Source organism: Ixodes scapularis, unplaced genomic scaffold (assembly GCF_016920785.2).
Source record: "Ixodes scapularis isolate PalLabHiFi unplaced genomic scaffold, ASM1692078v2 PGA_scaffold6__148_contigs__length_123643588, whole genome shotgun sequence".
NCBI classification, from domain to species: Eukaryota; Metazoa; Arthropoda; class Arachnida; order Ixodida; family Ixodidae; genus Ixodes; species Ixodes scapularis.
In genome coordinates, this window is record NW_024609881.1 from 25,097,072 (window position 1) to 25,115,426 (window position 18,355).

General features: G+C 49.0%; 2 protein-coding genes across 3 annotated transcripts in view; one reads left to right on the top strand and one right to left on the bottom strand.

Annotated features, from left to right (window-relative positions):
- The window catches only part of LOC115309136 (zinc finger protein 239-like), a 48,850-nt gene extending 34,778 nt beyond the window's left edge, over window positions 1-14,072 (top strand). Inside the window, exon 4 of one of the 2 annotated variants that reach the window (XM_040217715.3) lies at window positions 487-2,404. In XM_040217715.3, the coding sequence (XP_040073649.1) occupies window positions 602-1,798 (1,197 nt within the window). In that variant the 5' untranslated portion in view covers window positions 487-601 and the 3' untranslated portion in view covers window positions 1,799-2,404. Of the gene's footprint in view, window positions 1-486; window positions 2,405-12,958 lie in introns of those variants that run through there. The other variant, XM_042294492.1, reaches the window with a different exon arrangement.
- LOC121838314 (zinc finger BED domain-containing protein 4-like) lies at window positions 764-5,416 on the bottom strand. The gene has a single exon (XM_042294491.1). It carries the CDS (start codon window positions 4,773-4,775, stop codon window positions 3,261-3,263), a length of 1,515 nt encoding a protein of 504 aa, XP_042150425.1. The 5' UTR covers window positions 4,776-5,416; the 3' UTR covers window positions 764-3,260.
- Window positions 14,073-18,355: the final 4,283 nt, after the last annotated feature.

The window sequence follows — 18,355 nt, forward strand, 5'->3', positions numbered from 1 at the left end:
TGCCACTCGCATCGCTGAGCAAGCGTGCGTATGGCCAAATAGTTAACGCACTCGGCTGTCGCGCGGAGGATATGAGTGAGATTCCAGGGAGCGGAATGTTCTTTTATTTATTCTTTCTAAGTGGCATTCTCGCAACTTCGGTAAATTTCTTGTGTGATCAAGTTACGAATATTCTATGCGCCGAACGATCTAGGCCGAATGTTCCAAAAACGTGCGCAGCTACAAAAAGCGCTCCGCGTGGCAACCTAGAGTCAGTTTCGCCCCAGTGCTCGATCTTGCTGGTGCACCGACATCAACGCCTGCGACGCTAACCTACTTCTTTTTTGTTTTGGGCGCAAGTTCGCCCCATTAAACGTTCAGTTTATTAAATTATTCGCCGCCTCATCACTTGTCATTCGTGCAATTTTGGTGGAGGTGTGGGGTACCGCACTCCATGCCCATGAAACATACCCCTCAGAAAATCTGTCGGGCCCAATCCTTTTCCAGTTCGGGAAAACTAATCCCCATCGACGAACCCAAGACCCGAGCCAGCCGCCGCAACCAAGGCCAGCCTCCGGAGTTTGATTAACTACCAGAGCGGCCGACGAAGAAGACGCCGACGATGAACACCACGTCGCAGCAAGACAAAATGCCACCGACGTCCATCGTCTACGTTCAGGCCCCACCAAGGACGCCGGCTAATTTCAGTGGCAATCTTCATGAAGATGTGGACGACTGGCCGAGCCAGTACAAGCGCGTCGCCCGGTTCAACAAATGGGGGCCTGGGCAGAGCCTCCGGAATGTCTGCTTCGCTTTGGAAGGCACGGCCCGCACCTGGTACAAGAACCACGAAGCATTGATTTCATCGCGGGAAGAATTTCAGGTTGAGCTGCAACACACCTTCGCCAACCAGCAGCGACGACAGCATGCTGAAGAACTTCTGCAAGCGAGAACCCATGGGTCGAACGAGAGCATCGCAAGCTTCGTCGACGACGTTCTCTGCCTGATAAATCGTGCCGACCCAAACGCTTCCGAAGAGAAAAAGCTGCTGGTCTTGATGCGCGGCGTAAGGGAAAGCACCTTCGGAGGCCTTGTGCGGAGCCCACCTACCACCGACAAAGGTTTCATCACGGAGGCCACCAACATCGAGCGTGCCCTTCAAACACGAGCCGCCAACTATCATCAAGTTCCTGGCGTCGCTGTACCCACGCCGTCCAGCTGCACCCTCAGCCCCAATATCCCAGGGATCAGTGAGATCATCCGGGACATCGTCTGTGAAGAACTAAAGGAGCTGGTACCTTGCTACCGAATGTCCAGCTTTGCTCTTGATCGCCGAGATTGTACGAGAGGAGATCCAGCAAACGATCCAGCCCGACATTCTCGCGGACGCTGCACCGGAACCACCAGCCTTGATTTACGCCTTAGTTGCTCGTCATCCGCAGCCTCTACTACTGCGGGGAAGCAGACCACACCTACCGCCGATGCCCTTGCTGACGACTCGGGCTGCGCGGGTTCGACCTGCGCCCCCATTATGGTGAACGCCCTCAGGAGGTCGACAAGTACCTGCGACGACATCAGTCGCCCGAGCCTGCATCCCGCTGAGAGTTCCGGTCGCCTTTGCCACGACGTCCAGCTTCGCCGATGCACCGACCCCGACATAAAAGCCTGTTGCCGCTCTCTCGTCGCCAGGGAAACAAGGCGCAACAACCCCTGGAGGCAGAGTTACCGAAGACGACCTACGCCAAGATCCTCCACGAACGTCGGAGGGCCCCCCCCTCGAACGCCACCAGAGTCCGAAATGACGCTCTTGGAACGGTAAAGAATAACCTAAAAGTCGTTATTGACTGCTACGACACGTCGGCTCTTGTCGAGACCAGAGCGGACAACTCCGTCCTGAGTGGGAGGCTCTCCAAACGCCTTCAGAAAGCGACGGTGTCGTGGGATGGCCCACAGATACGGACTGCGGGGGGACATTATTCGAGATTCATGTCGAGACGTGTCCGGTCAAGTTTATCGTTCTGCAAGACTGTGCGAGAGACGTTATTTTCGGTGTAGAGTCCCCGGGTGTGGGTCGTGTGTCAAGAACAACCAGTCCAGTCGGAGCTCTCAGGAAGACTGTTTTATGTCATGAGACATTCCCATTATATCACAGAAAACAAGGAAGAGGAAGATTGATGATAGCGTGATAGATAGGACAACACAGAAGAAAAGGAAGTGATAACGAAACATGATGAACACAACATTCTCCCCCCCTTAAATGACAAGTAAAGAAAACTAAAAGTGAATATAATACAGCCGAGAAAAAGAGGATAGAAATAGGACATAGCGCGCAAGACACATAATCAACACCGCATCAGTTACATAGGTCAACACAGTTTCAACACAGTGTTAACACGCATGCGAACAATACAGTTATTACATCGAAGCACATTCACATCATTCAGACTTACGTGTTCCTGGCCAGGAACTATAAAGCTAATCACGTTTACTTACACGCATCGATTTCTATGGACTCCTATGTACACTTCGTTAATCAAACAAAATCGCCATAGTACAAAGGTGGTCGACGGTTTCGACGTGGCCTTCGCATTCCTGGCAGTCGGGGCGTTTCCATTGCACTGTCTGGTGAATGCACCGCCCCTCCGGAGGGGAAAGGCTCATCGACCGGCAACTGTCCCCTTGTCCCGAGCCACGTCCCGACGGCATTGCACAGGGCTCCATCCTGAGTTCACGTGGGTGTCTTAGAGTCTCGAAGGGTGGCGGTTAGGCATGTGCGAATAGTGTTTTTTTAGTTCGAAGCGAATAGTAATTTGCTTCGAATATTTTCAAAGCAAATAATCCGAATGCTTGTAGGAAAAATTATTAGCAAAAGTTATGCAGTGGTCACTTCACAGACCATTTATTTTCACTGCAACACAGCCACAAAATAAAAATTAAGCTCATGCACAAATCAAAACTTAGTACAAGAAAAGTCAGTGATTTTCATGAAGGAACACGAGCTGCTGCACATGATCAAGGAGGAGAAGCTCCCTCCTGCAGTTCACGATGCTTCCTGCGCTTGAGAAAAGCCTTTCACTCCTAGTCTGAGTTGCTGGTATCGAGAGATACCTACGGGAAACACGGACGAGGGATGGGTACAGATGTCTTCCCCTGCACCTCCACCATGCCAAGGGGCCTTCTGTGCGCGCAAGGAGGGGTGTCTTCAGGTACTCAACAGACTCGGTAGCGAATTCGTGGCCTGGCTTTTGGTGCGTGTCAGAACTAAGACTGGTGAAGACATCCTACAGGGTGTCTCCCAACGAGTCTCCTATGCCTCCGCTGGTTTCGGCGGCTGCATCACTAGGCTCCTTCGTCAGGAGTGTGCGTGCCCATTTTTTTTCTGCCTCTCCAGTGTAGCACCCGTCCTTGTACCTGGGGTCCACCAACATTGACAAGGCTAGAAGGCGACACATCTTCCCATCTGGAAATCGTGTCTTGATGCTTTGTATGAGGCTTGAGGCAACTGATCCTGCTTCATCGGTAGAGTGTCGACTGAGAACAACCTTGGTGCACTCTAATAAGGGGATCACTTGGGAGAGGGTCGGATAGCTGTCTCCAGACAGCTCAGCTGTGGCTTGCTCGAGAGGCTGCAAGACCTGCACTACTGCAGCCATGAGCCTCCACTCACTTGCACTGAGAGGTTCCACTGTGTCACATTCCGACAGCTCCACACTGACGGGCACGCGAAGCTTCACAAGCCTCTTCATCATGGCGTGTTCACTGTTCCAACGTGTTGGAACGTCTTGCACAACTTCAAGTGACTCAAGGTTCATGTTCTTTTGGATTTCCATAAGGCGCCCGCGGGCCTTCGCACTCCTTTTATATCGAGCCACAATGGTTCTAGCTTTCGCACATAACTGCGAGAAACCCGCCACTTCTTTTTTGGCGTTGCTGATGCACAGCTTGGGTGTGTGTCCGAAGCACTGCACGCCAGACCACGGTGACCGTGCAAACGCTGAGGTGAAATTCCTAGCATTGTCCGTGACTACATAAATCGGCATGGTGCCTGGCGCCGGTAGTTCCCAGTCCTCGATAGCACTTTTGATGAACTGTTCCAGGTTTTCGGCCGTGTGGGAGTCCGTCATGTCCGTACAAGCCAAAGCGCGCACGTTCTGTCGAAATTCTTTGTCCATCACGTGGCAAGTCACGGAGACGTAGCTATTGTTTGCACGCGAGGTCCAGCCATCCGTCGTGATGGAGTAACATTCTGCTCCGCTACTGAAAATGGCTCGCAGACTCTTTCTTAGTTCTTTCTTTTTGGACTCGTATAGATCCGGGATGACAACCCGCAAAAAGGTCGTCCGCGATGGCACGGTGTAGTCGGGCATGGCAAGCTTCATCATTTCAACGAAACCACTTTCTTCTACGATGCTGTACGGATGCATTGCGCTAGCAATGAAGTTCGCTATTATCGCCGTCATTTGTTTCGCTTTGAGTGCAGTCGGTTTCAGTTTGGGCTTGAAACTGTCGGCTACCGACGGTTGCTGATGATTCGGTTTACTCCCGTTCTTGTGTTTGACGGCACTCCCGCGTGCTTGACACTCACATTCGAAAGTCTTGTACGAATCAGGGTGCCTCTTCAGGTGCGTTGCGAGGGTCATTGTCGTACCCGTTGGAGTTTTCAGCACTGCCTTGCATTTGAGGCACCGAGCTTCATTTCCCGGTGGCACTTTCAAGAAGTAGTTCCATATCGGATTTCGATATACACCTGCTTCACTTTCATCATTCCCGGCTGCCGTCGATGACCCGTCAGCCATATGAACAAACACGCAGCACCTAGAGCGAGCACACTTCGGAATCCTTTGTGGAGCTGCGACGGCTGCGATGCACGATTTTCTGATCGGTTTACCATGTCTTGGATTGGATTGGATATTTTTAATTTCTTGATGCCGATGGGGCTTTCGTGAGTAACAACCGAAACCCAAACTACCATTTACAATCGGCTTTCCTTCCGCTATTCGTTAGTGCCAAATACTTCAAACTTTTTCGAATATCGGAATTCGGATCGAAGCGAATACCGAATAATGTACTATTCGTTCGAATATTCGGAAAAATCGAATATTCGCACATGCCTAGTGGCGGTGTATATGGTCGACGCTGTTGTCTTTGCCACCGTGTTGGACTAGTTGAGGACTGTATGTGTGGTCGGTGCTGTTTTCACTGCCACTGCGTGGGAGTAGCAGCGGTTAGCTGCCAGTCATCGTGGCACCATCTTGCACCTCCGGTAGGGGTTACACCTTGAGGAACTCTTTTGGCTTCACCTGAAGTGGGCTGTCCAAGGGTATCGTTCCTCGTTGCTGGCCTGTCCTGATTGTGCGTGCTCATCTCTGGCTCTGGGACGACCGACAACTTTGAAGCGTTCCACACCCTGCCATCCTCAAGTCGGTACGTCCATCTCCCGACCTGCTTGATTATTCGCATAGGAGGAGTGAACGCTGGGCTTCCCTTGCGTATATGGCCCGGCTTCTTTACCCTAACGAGATCACCCACTCTAAAACGCGGCATCTTGGCCGCTCGTCTTCCGTCAGTGTAGCACCCACTCTTTTCTTGTCGTTGCCGTACGCGGTCGCGCATTCGCTGCATTTCCTCCATAGGGTTTTTAAGGAACTCCATATACGAGAGTCCAAGGATGTGTAGCCTGTTGCGCGGCTTGCGACCGTGGAGGAGAAGAGCGGGAGAAAGTCCCGTAGTAGCGTGCGGTGTACACCGGTAAATGAAAATGTAGTCAAGAACAGCGGCTTGTAGTGATCGGTTCTTGAGTGTATCACACTGTATGTAGGACTTGAATGTGCGATTAAATCTTTCAACTTGCCCATTGGCTTGCAGGTGGTAGTTTGAGTACAGCTGATGCTTTATACCACGATGAGCCAGGAATTTCTTAAACTCCTCGGACGTAAACTGGGGCCCGTTGTCACATACGACCCTCTCTCGAAGGGGCCGACAATGTCAATTCCGACCTTCGACCACGGCCGCTCAGGCAGTGGGACTGGTTGCAAGGGTGTTGGCGATGTCTTCACGCTTTTGTCAGAGGTTCTGCAAACACCACATGCTTGTACTGTCGCTTTTATGTCCGCGTATGGCCACCAATAGAGATCATGAAGGCGAGTGTGTGTCCTGATGATGCCTGGGTGACCCTCGTGTGCTTGCGCGATGAGTGGTTTTCTCATGCTCGCAGGAACGACGAACTGATCACCCCGTAGCAGTAGACCATCGTACACAGAGAGTGTGTCTTTAATGCTGTAGAAGATGGCTTCGTCAGAAGACGACTCCCTCCACGGTGGCCATTACGAGGTGATGAAGGACATCACGGCGGTCAGTTCCGGGTCAACAGCTGTTTCCTGTTGAAGCAGAGCCTTCGTGACGCATTCGTCTTGCAACGCGGTGAAAGACACAATCTCTTCATCAAAATCTGTGCCACCTTTGTCACATGGTATAGGGAGCCTGGAAAGTGCGTCCGCGACCTGATTTTCACTGCCCCGCTGGTATTCCACTTGGAGGTTATACTTCAGGAGGCGTGTCGACCAAGGAGTGATTCGGAGTGGACGAAGTCCAGTTCCTCGCGTGCTGAACAAGGACGCGAGAGCCTGGTGGTCTGTGCGTAAGGTGAAACGGCGACCCCACAGGTAGGCATGCCATTTCTCGCACGCCCACAAGCAGGCAAGGGCTTCTCGCTCTCCCGTGGAGTACTTGCGCTCAGCCGGATTGAGCGTACGTGAAACAAAGGCGACAGTCTGAACTTCCTCTCCGTGAAGCTGCTGCAGCACTGCTCCAAGTCCATATGCGGAAGCATCCGTGGCTACGATGATGGGCAGGCCTGGATTGAACATTTTGAGAGTTTTAGCCGATGACAGCAACCTCTTCACACGCCGGAAGCTCTGGTCCGCATCTTGATCCCAAATGTTAGGCGTGTCCTTTCGGAGGTACCTACGCAGAGGCTCCACCTCTGAAGCCAGATGGGGTAGGAAACAAGAATAATATTCAACCATCCCGAGAAACGATCTCAGTTGCGTCAGATCTGTTGGAATGGGAGCAGCCTGTAGGGCATCCACCTTTGGTTGCAAAGGAGCAATTCCGGCTCCACTAACTTTGTGTCCCAGAAACGAAAGTTCTGTGACGTCGAAAACACACTTGTTTAGCTTCAGGCCCACGTCAGAAATCCGTTGGAGCCCTTCCGCAGACGTTCCAGATGTTCTTGTGGGGTCCTGCCGAACACGACAATGTCATCAAGGTAATACAAAACGCCTTGACAACCATGCAGGATCTTGGACATCATATTTTGAAAAATTGCTGGTGCGGAAGCCAAGCCGAAACATACTCATTTAAAGCGAAACAGCCCTTCGTGTGTGATGAACGCTGTGATATCACGGCTGTCGGGATGTAAGGGCACTTGGTGGTATGCTGCTGCGAGGTCTAAGTTTGAAAAGTGATGTGCGCCATGAAGTGCATTCTGTAGCTCTCCGATGTGTGGGAGGGGGTAGCTGTCAATTGCCACTGCTTTGTTTGCGCTACGAAGGTCCACGCACATCCGAATGGTCCCGTCCTTTTTCTGTACTACCACAATGGGTGACACCCATTCTAAGGTATTGATGCGTTCAATGACCCCTGCTTCGAGACGCTTAATCTCTTCTGAAACAGGTTGGCGAGCAGTTTGTGGAATTCGCCTCATGCGATGTTTGACAGGTGGGACTGAAGGACGAATTCTCACCTTCCACTTGATTCCCTTGACTCTACCCAGGCCAGCGGTGAACATGTGATTAAAGTGCTCGAGACACGGTGGAAGTTTCGGCTGTATAGATGCAGGTTTGGCCGGTGTAGCTGCAGATGGTGGCATCCCTGTCGCCCATGCTTGCGGCTAATGTCAAGCCGCCCACTCTTCCTCCAGCGCCGCCGAAAGGTCATCCGGTGGTGACGGTACGCCGGTTGATGATGATGAATCTGGTTGTCGACCTTTTATGATGTCAACACTCCGTGTTTGTAACAGAGAAGGATCTGACGGGCTCGATGATGCTTCGTCAAGTTCGCCGGTCTCCGTGTAGAAGCACGTTTTGGTTCCTCCACTCATTTGAATGTCCAGTGCCACTATAGCGTCCATGCCAAGTAGCGACGTGCCTCTGTCTGCGATGTAGAACAAGACTTGTGCCTGTCGCGTCTTGAACATTACTGTGGCCGTGAAGGCACCCAGGATGTTGATGGGTTTACGGGAAAAGTTCAGTAATGTAACTGGTGGTGGCACGACTTTTGCATCACTGGCAAATTGTTGTGTGAATGTGGACTTGTCCATTATAGAAACGGACAATCCTGTATCTAACAAGAACGACAGTGGTGTCCCAAATACTTTGACGCTGATAAAAATACGCGCTTTAGAGGCTCCCGTAATGTGATTCACAAGCTCTGCTTCATCGTCGTCATCGAAATCTGATAGAATTTGTTCAACTTCTTCGCGCCGGCGCCGTTGAGAGTAAGCTCTGCGCACGCTCCTGCAAACATCGGCTAAATGGCCTCGACGGCCACAGTTGTAGCAGCAAAGGTTCCGTGCTGGGCAGGTGTCGTAGCTCCGGCAACGTTCCCAGCCGTGACCGCAATTGGAGCACGTGCGCCCATGACTTCTTGTGTAGTCCCGTCGGGGAGATTGGTGCCTCGCAAAGTCTTGCCGCGAACAAGTTGACGGTGTAAACTGGACCACTCTGCGGTCCGACGACTGTATGAATCCCGAGTGTCCACCTCCATAAGATTGGTCGCGACCGGTACCGCCGCAGGCTGTACAGGACAGAGCAGTCGAAGACTGTCTGTCACGGATGCTCCAGGAGGACGATCTTCGCCTGTCTGCCGGCTGGTGCCTGGAAGAACGACTACTGCACCGGCGCTGTATCTCCCGAGGTGGCTCATTTCTTGAAGACGGCAGAGACCGTTGCAATGAAAAGTCTTCCCTTGCCGGTGATCTTGCTTTAAAGACCCTATTTTTGGTGGTAACATGACAAGTCGCTTGAGCGTTTGCAGGCGAAGTTGTCATTGACACCCATTCTCGCACCTCACGTCGTGAGCATTCAATGTTCAGAACTGTCTGGATGACCACGTCAAATGGAAGAGCGGCATCCAGAACCATACGCTCCTGAATTTCGGTCGACACGACGCCAATCATAAACTGCTTCCGAACCTGCTCTTGGGTTTGGCTTCCGAAGTTGGCCGGAATCGCAAGTGCTCGAAGCGCCGACAGGAAGTCTTTGAGCGACTCACCCTCTTGTTGTTTCCGACTGTGAAATTTAAGCTGTTGCAGAGTTACATTCGTAGGTTGCGTGAACTCTGCTTCCAGAAGCCTTACGGTCTCTGAGTAGACGTCTGTCGCAGGTTGACCGACAACATCTCCACCGCTTGCTGTTGCCGACGTTGCTGGCGCATGTTCAACAGCAAGCTGTGGCATTGGTAGTGAGTCGAATATTTGCTGACCGGTCTGGCCGAGACAGTTGAGCAGCATGGCTTGCCGACGCTCTGGGTCGTAGTCTCGAGCACCAGTGGCCAACAAATATCGCTCGAACATCCGAATCCACCGTTCCCATGGAATGGGCGGAGGACCCGGCTTTGTCAAGAACTCCGGAGGAAGTCGTCCACCAGACGCCATTGTGGAGTTGACTCTGAATGGAGGCCGTTCTATCTAGGTGCCATCTTGATTGTCGCTGGGACAAAGAAGGCTTGTCCAGCAGGATCACTCGTCGGGGCCCAACCGACGAAATCGGAGAACGAGCCGTTGCTTGCCCAGGGGAACGGTAAGGCCCAGGGACCTCCTCGTCACCAAAATGAATGTAGAGTCCCCGGGTGTGGGGACATGTGTCAAGAACAACCAGTCCAGTCGGAGCTCTCAGGAAGACTGTTTTATGTCACGAGACATTCTCATTATATCACAGAAAACAAGGAAGAGGAAGATTGATGATAGCGTGATAGATAGGACAACACAGAGAAGAAAAGGAAGTGATAACAAAACATGATGAACTTAACACTCGGAATAGACTTTCGTTGTGAATATGGCGCCGGCATTGACCTCGGGGCAAACCAGTTGACGCTGCAAAAGCCTCTTCTGCCACTGGTGGAGACCAACACGACGTCAACCGTGATCCGAGTTATTGCTGACCATGTAAACCTGCTGCCGCAGTCGAGTGTTTTCATAACCGTCATAATTGGCGCAGCCATGCTCGGTGAAGCTCTTCTGGAAGGCAGCGTCCAACTGCTTCTTGAAAAAGGAATTGCCGTCGCACGAGGCGTAACTGTTCTCCAAGAAGGACGTACAACTGTTCTCGTGACAAAATTTCGAGAGGATCCGCAGCACCTAAATAAGGGTACCACTGTGGGCCACGTTGAGGAGCTTCAGGCGCCAGCCGTAGTGATTGCAATCTCTGAGGAAACCTCGTCGTCACAGCAGAAAAGCACGTTGGTGCCGCAGCTCGACATCGACCCCCAGCTCCTAAGTGCCAGCAACTGGTTGATCTCATCTCTGAATACAGTGACTGTTTTGCCACACCGTCAAAAGTTCACCAAACGCCAAGGGCGAAACATCACACTGTTATCGACGACGACACACTCCCTGTCCACCAATCACCGTACCAAGTCTCCTTAAAGGAAAGGAAGGTGATTCAAGATCAAGTCCGGGAAATGCTCGACGACAACATCATTCAATCCTCAAGAAGTTTGTGGGCATCCCCAGTTGTCCTTGTAAACAAGAAGGACGGAACCCTGAGGTTCTGTGTGGACTATCGTTGACTGAACACTGTGACTAAGAACATCATTCCACTCCCTGGAATCGAACCCATATCCTCCGCTCGACAGCCGAGTGTGGCAACCATTCTGCCACCCACGGGCTCACTCAGCGATGCGAGTGGCAATGTACAGAAAGCTCACGTTAAATGAATCTAGGCTAATTAAACTCTTTGTTCAATTCAATCGCATTCAGAAGTTCGGGCAGGCACCAGTACGTTTCTGCGGAGGAAGAAAATCAATAATTCGATTGCACAGAGACTTTGCACCGTTTATTCAACCCAAGTGGAAGCACAGAGACACACGCTGCTACGTCTGTGGCGGTGGAGAAGACTGCACATCACGAGTACCACGAGACAGGACATTTGTTTGTTTACCTTTGTGAGGCGCCGGTAAAGCCAAGCTTTCTTTTTTTTCTCTTTCGATAAATCTCTCTTTTTCTACCCTCAAAATTTTCGGGGGCAGTCTACCGACGACAATCTATGACTGGCCGTGAGATGGACGAGGCAGATAGGAGCGAGGAGGAGGAGGCTGTCAAAAGCACCTTAACCGAGCGGTTGAGCGCAAGTGAAAGTGGGCTCGCATTTGTCGGCGGTACCCTCTGCTGCATTTAGTTTGTTCGCCACAAACTATGGCGCCATTATAGCTTTAGAAAAAGCGGAGATGTGTGCCCGGCACCCCTTAATTTGACGTCGAATTCGTGAAAGCTTCCTGGGTCTCTACATTCGCATGCTTCTACCGAGCTTTGTTTACTGCATCACACCGCCACCAGGCATTATCATCGTCCGATCGCATTTCTACGGCACAAAGAATTGTTGCATTACACAAACTTTATACGAAAAACGCTGCATAACTTGTAAAAAAAGAACTCAATTCAGAACAGAAGGTCACATGCGTTGTATTTCCACAAAGCTCTCCTGAAGAGAATATGAACTTTTGGAAGGAAAATTTAACCAAATTTATGTTTACGTTTAAAATATATGGGACCTCAAATAATGTCAGCAACTGTAAAAAAAAGTTTATGTTAAAACAAGTTGCACCGTGAAAGTCGCATCATGAATTGCATGACTACTTATTAGAGCAAGCCCTCCTCTCCCAAGTGACTGGGTAGCCGAGCAGATTAAAAGCAGAAGAAAATAATCTTGGGCTACCCAAGATTGTTTTCTTTTTTTTCCCAGTCTTCCCGGGCCGGAGTCGGTCCGGAAAATATGGTCACTTTAACAATATAAGAAACCAACACTAACACACTAATAAGGCGGTTAACACAAGAGAGACAGTAGAAACCCGCTGTTCGGCTAAATGATCGCGGCTTTTCTAGCACACTGCACACTTCTAATAACGTAACAGCTTTTTTCTAGAACAGTCGACCTACAATTCCTACCCAGTAACGTTTCCTCTTTGCTTGTAACTTTTAATGCGCTGAATTGCCTTCTTACCTTCAAAGATGGTCGGCAGAACGTCGGGTTCAAGCGAGCCTTCTTCAGATCCAAACCCATATGTACATACATAGTTTTCACATGCGCCTTCCGAAACCCGTTTCGAACAAAAAACGGTGTACTTGCTCAAACCCACGTACCCCCTTTAAAATCTTGGTGACGAAGTGGAAAAGACGGTAAGCGGGAAGAAACCCTACGACGAGCGCTGTTCATGAAAGCTGGTGGCTACACACGAGTACGACACCGTGCAACAGCACGAGTCATTTGGTTTGGTGCCACAAGAATTCTGCGAACGCGTGAACAAACAAGAGAACAATTAGCACGTAAGGCGATTGAGTCAATAGCATGGGTCAATGGATAAAAGCAAGCGCTATGCAGCGGCAGAACAACGACGGCTCAAAAAAACACTAGAGCAGCCTACGAGGAAAGCGCGGCCAGCCGCAGCGGGGTCCCCCACCCGGTCCTTTTGTGACGGCGGCTGACGGGCTTCCTCCTCTCTCCCCTTTCCCTCTGCTTTGGAGAGGCGTGGCTTCGGCGCTACTTTGAAGGCTCTGTTCCGGTTAATCCGCGCAGAAAATGACCAAATGAATACGATATTCGTGATGGCTGAGGTCTCATTAACTAGGCTCGGGTGTTTTTTCTCGTATTTAAAACCGCTTCAGCTTCCCTTTAAGATGAACTGCAACAGTGGCTTTATAAACCAATTGGGTATGAGGGTTGGGCTTTCCTTGTGTCTACAAATACACAAAATCTTCTTTTAGGTGCTGAAGCTGCATTGATGGGGAAGACCAGCTGCCCTCTAAAAGCCCCTAAGGTCATCTGGTTTGGATGCTCTTCCTGCACATACTTCACCAGAGACCAGCGGGGAATCGTGAGCCACCTGGTTGCCCATGGTGATGAACAAATCAAGTGCCCCCGTCTTCTCATGTTTCCTGGCTCTAGGTCCAAAGTCGATACTAACACTCAAATGCACAAAGGTGATAGGATCTTTAAGTGCAAGCTGTGCCCCCAAGCATTTGCACATCGTGGCAGTCTGAGCAACCACAATCGAACACATGCAGATGAAAAGCCATTTAAGTGCGAGCTTTGCGCCCAAGCCTTTGCTCGGAGTTCCTACTTGAGAGACCATAATCGAACACACAATGGTGATAAACCTTATAAGTGCAAGCTGTGCCCCCAATCTTTTGCTCGGAGTTCCTGTTTGAGAGAACATAATCGAATACATAGTGGTGATAAACCTTATAAGTGCAAGCTGTGCCTCCAAGCCTTTGCTCAAAATTCCCATCTGAGATTCCATAACCGAATACACAGTGGTGATAAACCTTATAAGTGCAAGTTGTGTCCTCAAGTCTTTGCTCGAAAATCTTATCTCATCGTGCATAATCGAACACACGCCGGTGAAAAGCCTTATAAGTGTAAACTGTGCCCCCAAGCTTTTGCTCACAAAGGCAATCTGATCCAACACAATCGAACACACACTGGTGAAACTCCATTCAAGTGCAAGCTTTGCCCTCGATCCTTTGCTCGGAGTTCCTCCTTGAGAAGCCATAATCAAACACACAATGGTGATAAACCTTATAAATGCAAGCTGTGCCCCCAGGTTCTTTGCTCGAAATATCCAGATGAGAGCCTGTAATCAAACACAGTGGTGAAAAACCTTATAAGTGCAAGCTGTTTTTCCAAGCCTATGCTCATATGGGCAGTCCTACCTACCACAACCAAACCACGCAAATGAGAAGCCAAGGTAAGGGTTGCTACATGCCTGGCTTTTAATGCAAAAGTATTAACTGTCTCATGGAATGAGCCGACGTCGTCAGTTTGAAGCGCGAAAACGGCACCTTAAATCCTTTCTCCAAGTAAAGCCAGCTCCCAGCTATGAAACCACGCGAAAAGCCTAGACACATCACCTAGTTTCCCCGATCTCAAAGAAGCGAAGTAAAGCTGATGGCTTTTTGGCTTCGGTCCCATTGGCTGCCGCACGCCGATGAGGCTCCAATTCGCCGGACACGCAGCGCCATGGGGGGCCGGTCGTTAAAACTAATGCACCGCGTCAGTTTTAATGATTGGCCACCCCATGGCGCTGCGTGTCTGTCGATACTGTTGACGCAAATAAGCTGCAAACGAAATAAGGGAGGAAGAATGATGTACATGCTTTCGCGTTCACAACTCATAAGATGTGCTTAGGTGTACCTCGAGCCTTTTGGGTTAAAAGTCGGTTGCCATTCTATATCGGTCTAAACCGGTCTTTGCCAATTTCTTTCAACTATCCAAGTGCCAATTTTTTCGTTTGGGGTGAAAGGGAGTAGAATTGAGGAAGGAAGGGAGGGGGGGGGGTATAAATAATCTTCTTGACCAGCAACATTATCAGATATAGGCATATGTATAGTCTATTTTTAAGCTAATTTTGTATATAATGTCGTGGTCCCTGGAATTGTTTATGATCAGCCGCAAAGAAGACATAATTTTCGTAAAAATCTTGGGCATTTATTATTCAATGGTGCCGTGAAATCAGGAAAGATGCGCCATCCCCAAAAAATAGCACAGCCCTATTTTTTACCTTGATTTGCTATATTTTTTGAACACTGAAAGATAGCCCACTCCAAGTAATAGTAGTGTTGGGATCAATGACGTCCTTGGCGTAAATGCGGCTGCTTCGCTATGGCAGGATATAAGCGAACATTGCCGACTGGGAAGTACAGTCATCTTTGCTTCTTCGCCTCGCCACCATAAGAAGCTTCGAATGGACACGACCTAAAAATAGCAATTTTTAAAAACTTTTCTTGATTGTACTTTGAAATTTAGCCCACTCCATATTTTCAGCCGATTTGCTCTTGATGTTGGATGGGGTATTTCTCGAGATTTTACGGTAGATTTACACTAGAAATCTGCACACTCAGCATCATGCTCAGTGTCTTGGAGCCATTTTTTCTTTAAGCATTGTTTAATTTTCAGCCATTTTTATGCGAATTGCAATATTCGGTTTTTCACCTGCTGCACAGGATGAGTAGAGGTGCGAGATTTATTTGTGGCACTTCACTTTTGATTACATGGTATGCATCTATGTATGTTATTGTGTCCAGTCTTGTGTCTTTGTGTACTTACACGTGATATGATGTATTAATTGATCTATGTTTATTTTACTTTGGGAAGCCTGTGTCAAAATAAATTGAATCTGTGTATACGTATATTAAAACTGCCAACACTTTGTCTTTCTTTTTACCAGTTCAATTTCACATACTTATGCCCCCCTCCCTCTTTGAAATGACCGGTTTTCTTCTTTGAAGAAAAATGGCAACCCTGTTCAAGGTATACGCTACTACTGCGCAAGTCATATTGCCCCTTTCCGGGAAAGTGGTCGAAGTAATGCAGGAAGTCCTTACCAGCGAGGCAATCCGTGAGGCTCTCAACGTGACAAGCTTTAAAGCGGCGCCTCGGCGGCTCTAGGGCGAGAGTGCCGGCCTTCGGATCCCCATATGGCGGGTTCGAATCCTGGCCGAGGTGCCCTCAGTATGACGGAGGCTTATTGCGGAGGCGGCACCGTGTAACCAAACTTTTGGTTGCTCGTCAAAAGATCCCCAGGTGGTCGAAATTAATCCTCAGTCCTCTGCTGGGGAGTGCCAGATGCCCATCGTTGGTTTGGCACGTAAAACTCCCAAATTTTACTTTTTTTTTAAAGCAGCCATTGAACGGTACTCATTAGGGCTGCTGCCGACACTTGTCGACGCTGGAACAAGTATTTTCAGACTTTCGGCAATAAACTCTTCTCTGAGGTCATCCAAAATCTTTGCAAAAAACATCCTTGGGCATAGCAGAAAAAGTTGCAGCTGTCGAAACAATTGACTTATCTTCAATGGGAGCACATCAGGATAGACAAAAACTTCAAGGTTAGTAGGCTTCTGATGAAAATTGGCAAGTTTGTAATGCCTTTGTAGTGATACAAGCTGAACATTGCCGCATGCAGGGCCGAGCCAGCAACACTTGGTTATGGACTTCTAGAAGATTCGTGTTTATTTGTTGCTGGGGACTTAACTTTTTTCATTTCGTCCTACTTGCTCTCGAAAGGGCCTGTTCATCCTCACCCGAATGCTCGACGCTCAAACCTTCTGGGCCGAATGTTCGAGATGCTGACTCACTCTAGATAAGGAGCTATGCCTGACATTGTTAAGTCAGTCTCGCTCTCACCTGCTGTTACTTTCAAATCGTGGCCTGCTTTTCTGCTGTCTCCACGCTCGTTTTTGATATTGTTTGGCACAAGTTTGTCAATTAAACATTTCTTTTTTAGTGAATTATTCGTCTCGTCGCCTTCATCGGTGACAATATCACTGTCGTGTCACAGTTCCTTTCTTAGTTGAAATTTCTTTCTGCTTCAAACCTCCAAGAGAACCCGTCAGGTTTAGAAAATATGATGAAAGACTAATTGAAGTTGGACAGTGTTCCCAAATGTATGCTACACGTGACATTCTGTTTTTTTTTTTTTTTTTAATTTTTTCACAATTATTTTTAGTTAATTTATCATCTGGTATGGTTGGACACAAATTGTATACACTTGGAGAACCACATTATAAATTCGAAAATGTGCAATCTGAAGCAATAAGAAAGTAAGAAATAAGAGTTACTGAACGTTCCCATAGTCAATTTCACAGAATCCAGCTCTGACTGGCTGGTTTAGCCTGTAGTGGAAGTTATCAGTCAGCCATTTTGAAGACTAGCCCAAAACAACGAAAGACGTAGATAAAACGTTTCCGCATTACCACGACTATATCTAGCCACCATACCACGACTACGGCAGGTACGCACAGGTGGGAGTTCTGGCTATCGATGACCGAGCGAAAAGTGGCGTTGATTTTCTCTAGTTTTTTTTTATATATATCAAGTAGTTGTTAATTTGGTTCACCGAAAAAGATTGCCGGCTCATTTACTCGCTCCGTTTGCGCTGATGCTGCTTTGCAAACTCTAGGCCTCAGACACCTAGCCGAACAAACGACTTTGATGTGTTTCGAGACGAGGGACAAGATAGCGAGGAGCAAGTCGTGCACGGTTCGTAACGAAGGAAGCAACTTTAATAAAAACAAACCAGCCTCGCCACAGACTAGGAAAGTAGATTGAAGAGCTCGCCGAGAACGAACTTCACACTGTACGCCCCTCGCTTCGACCGCACAGGGCAGCGCCATTTTGGAGATTTGATGCTGCCGATGCTGCGCCCCGACACGGTTCTAAAACGAAGCTTGGAAGTTTCGGTGCTTTGGGAACATTCAGTGACTTTAGTTATAGTGTAGTCCAATGAATATAATAAAGCAAACAAAATAGTCGCAGAGGTTGCCAAAATATCAGCTCCACGAGCAGATCATAAAGCAAAAAATGCAGATCCGAGAACATAGTCTAAAATTTCAAGTCGCGTCTCTCTCCCTAGAAGGCGCCAGGGTTGTAGTTTTTCGTGTCCTTCTTGACACAGCACTTTTTTTGCTTCTGCCCTTTTGCCTGAAGAGCTCTTGATGCCTTCTTCTTGAGGCGTCCTTCTCTGCTGCCCTACGGAATGTAAGCCCTCCAGGTTGGATGCCGAGGAAAGAGCAGAATTCTGCATATGCGTGAATATGCAGATCGCCTAGATGGCGGCAGTCTCTGCTGCAATGAGGGAAACATGTCTATATTTTGGAAAGACCGACCAGATAACACGCGTGCACATGCACGCGGGCACACAAAGTATATTAATGTATTAATATTACCCCAAAAAACGATTTTGGTATAGAAAGAGTCAAGTGCGACGGGTCAAAGCGAGATATTTTTGAGAATGGCTGTTTTGAAAAGGGCCACGTGAAATGGGCGAAACGAGAACGGGCCCAAATGAGAAGGGTTGGAATGCGAAAGACGAAACGGGAAAGGGCTAAGTACGACGGATCAAAACGAGAAGATCTTTTTGAGAATGGTTGTTTTGAGAAGGGCCAAGTGAGAAGGTCGAAACGAGAACGGGCTCAAATGATAATCACCCGCCACAACTGCATCACCGAACGATTGGTCACCATCACCTTGTGCACTGCTGGATAACACTTTCAGCGCCTTCTCGAAGACTTGCTTCCTAATGGGCTGGGTTGGGGCATTCTTTTTTCGTTTGCACGCCGGCCGTCGCACCTCGGGTGGCGTGCTGGCGTCACCGACTGCAC

What these genes read in the sequence shown, in the direction of transcription:
- LOC121838314 (XM_042294491.1), bottom strand. Translation starts at nt 4,775, where the DNA reads ATGGCTGACGGGTCATCGACGGCAGCCGGGAATGATGAAAGTGAAGCA.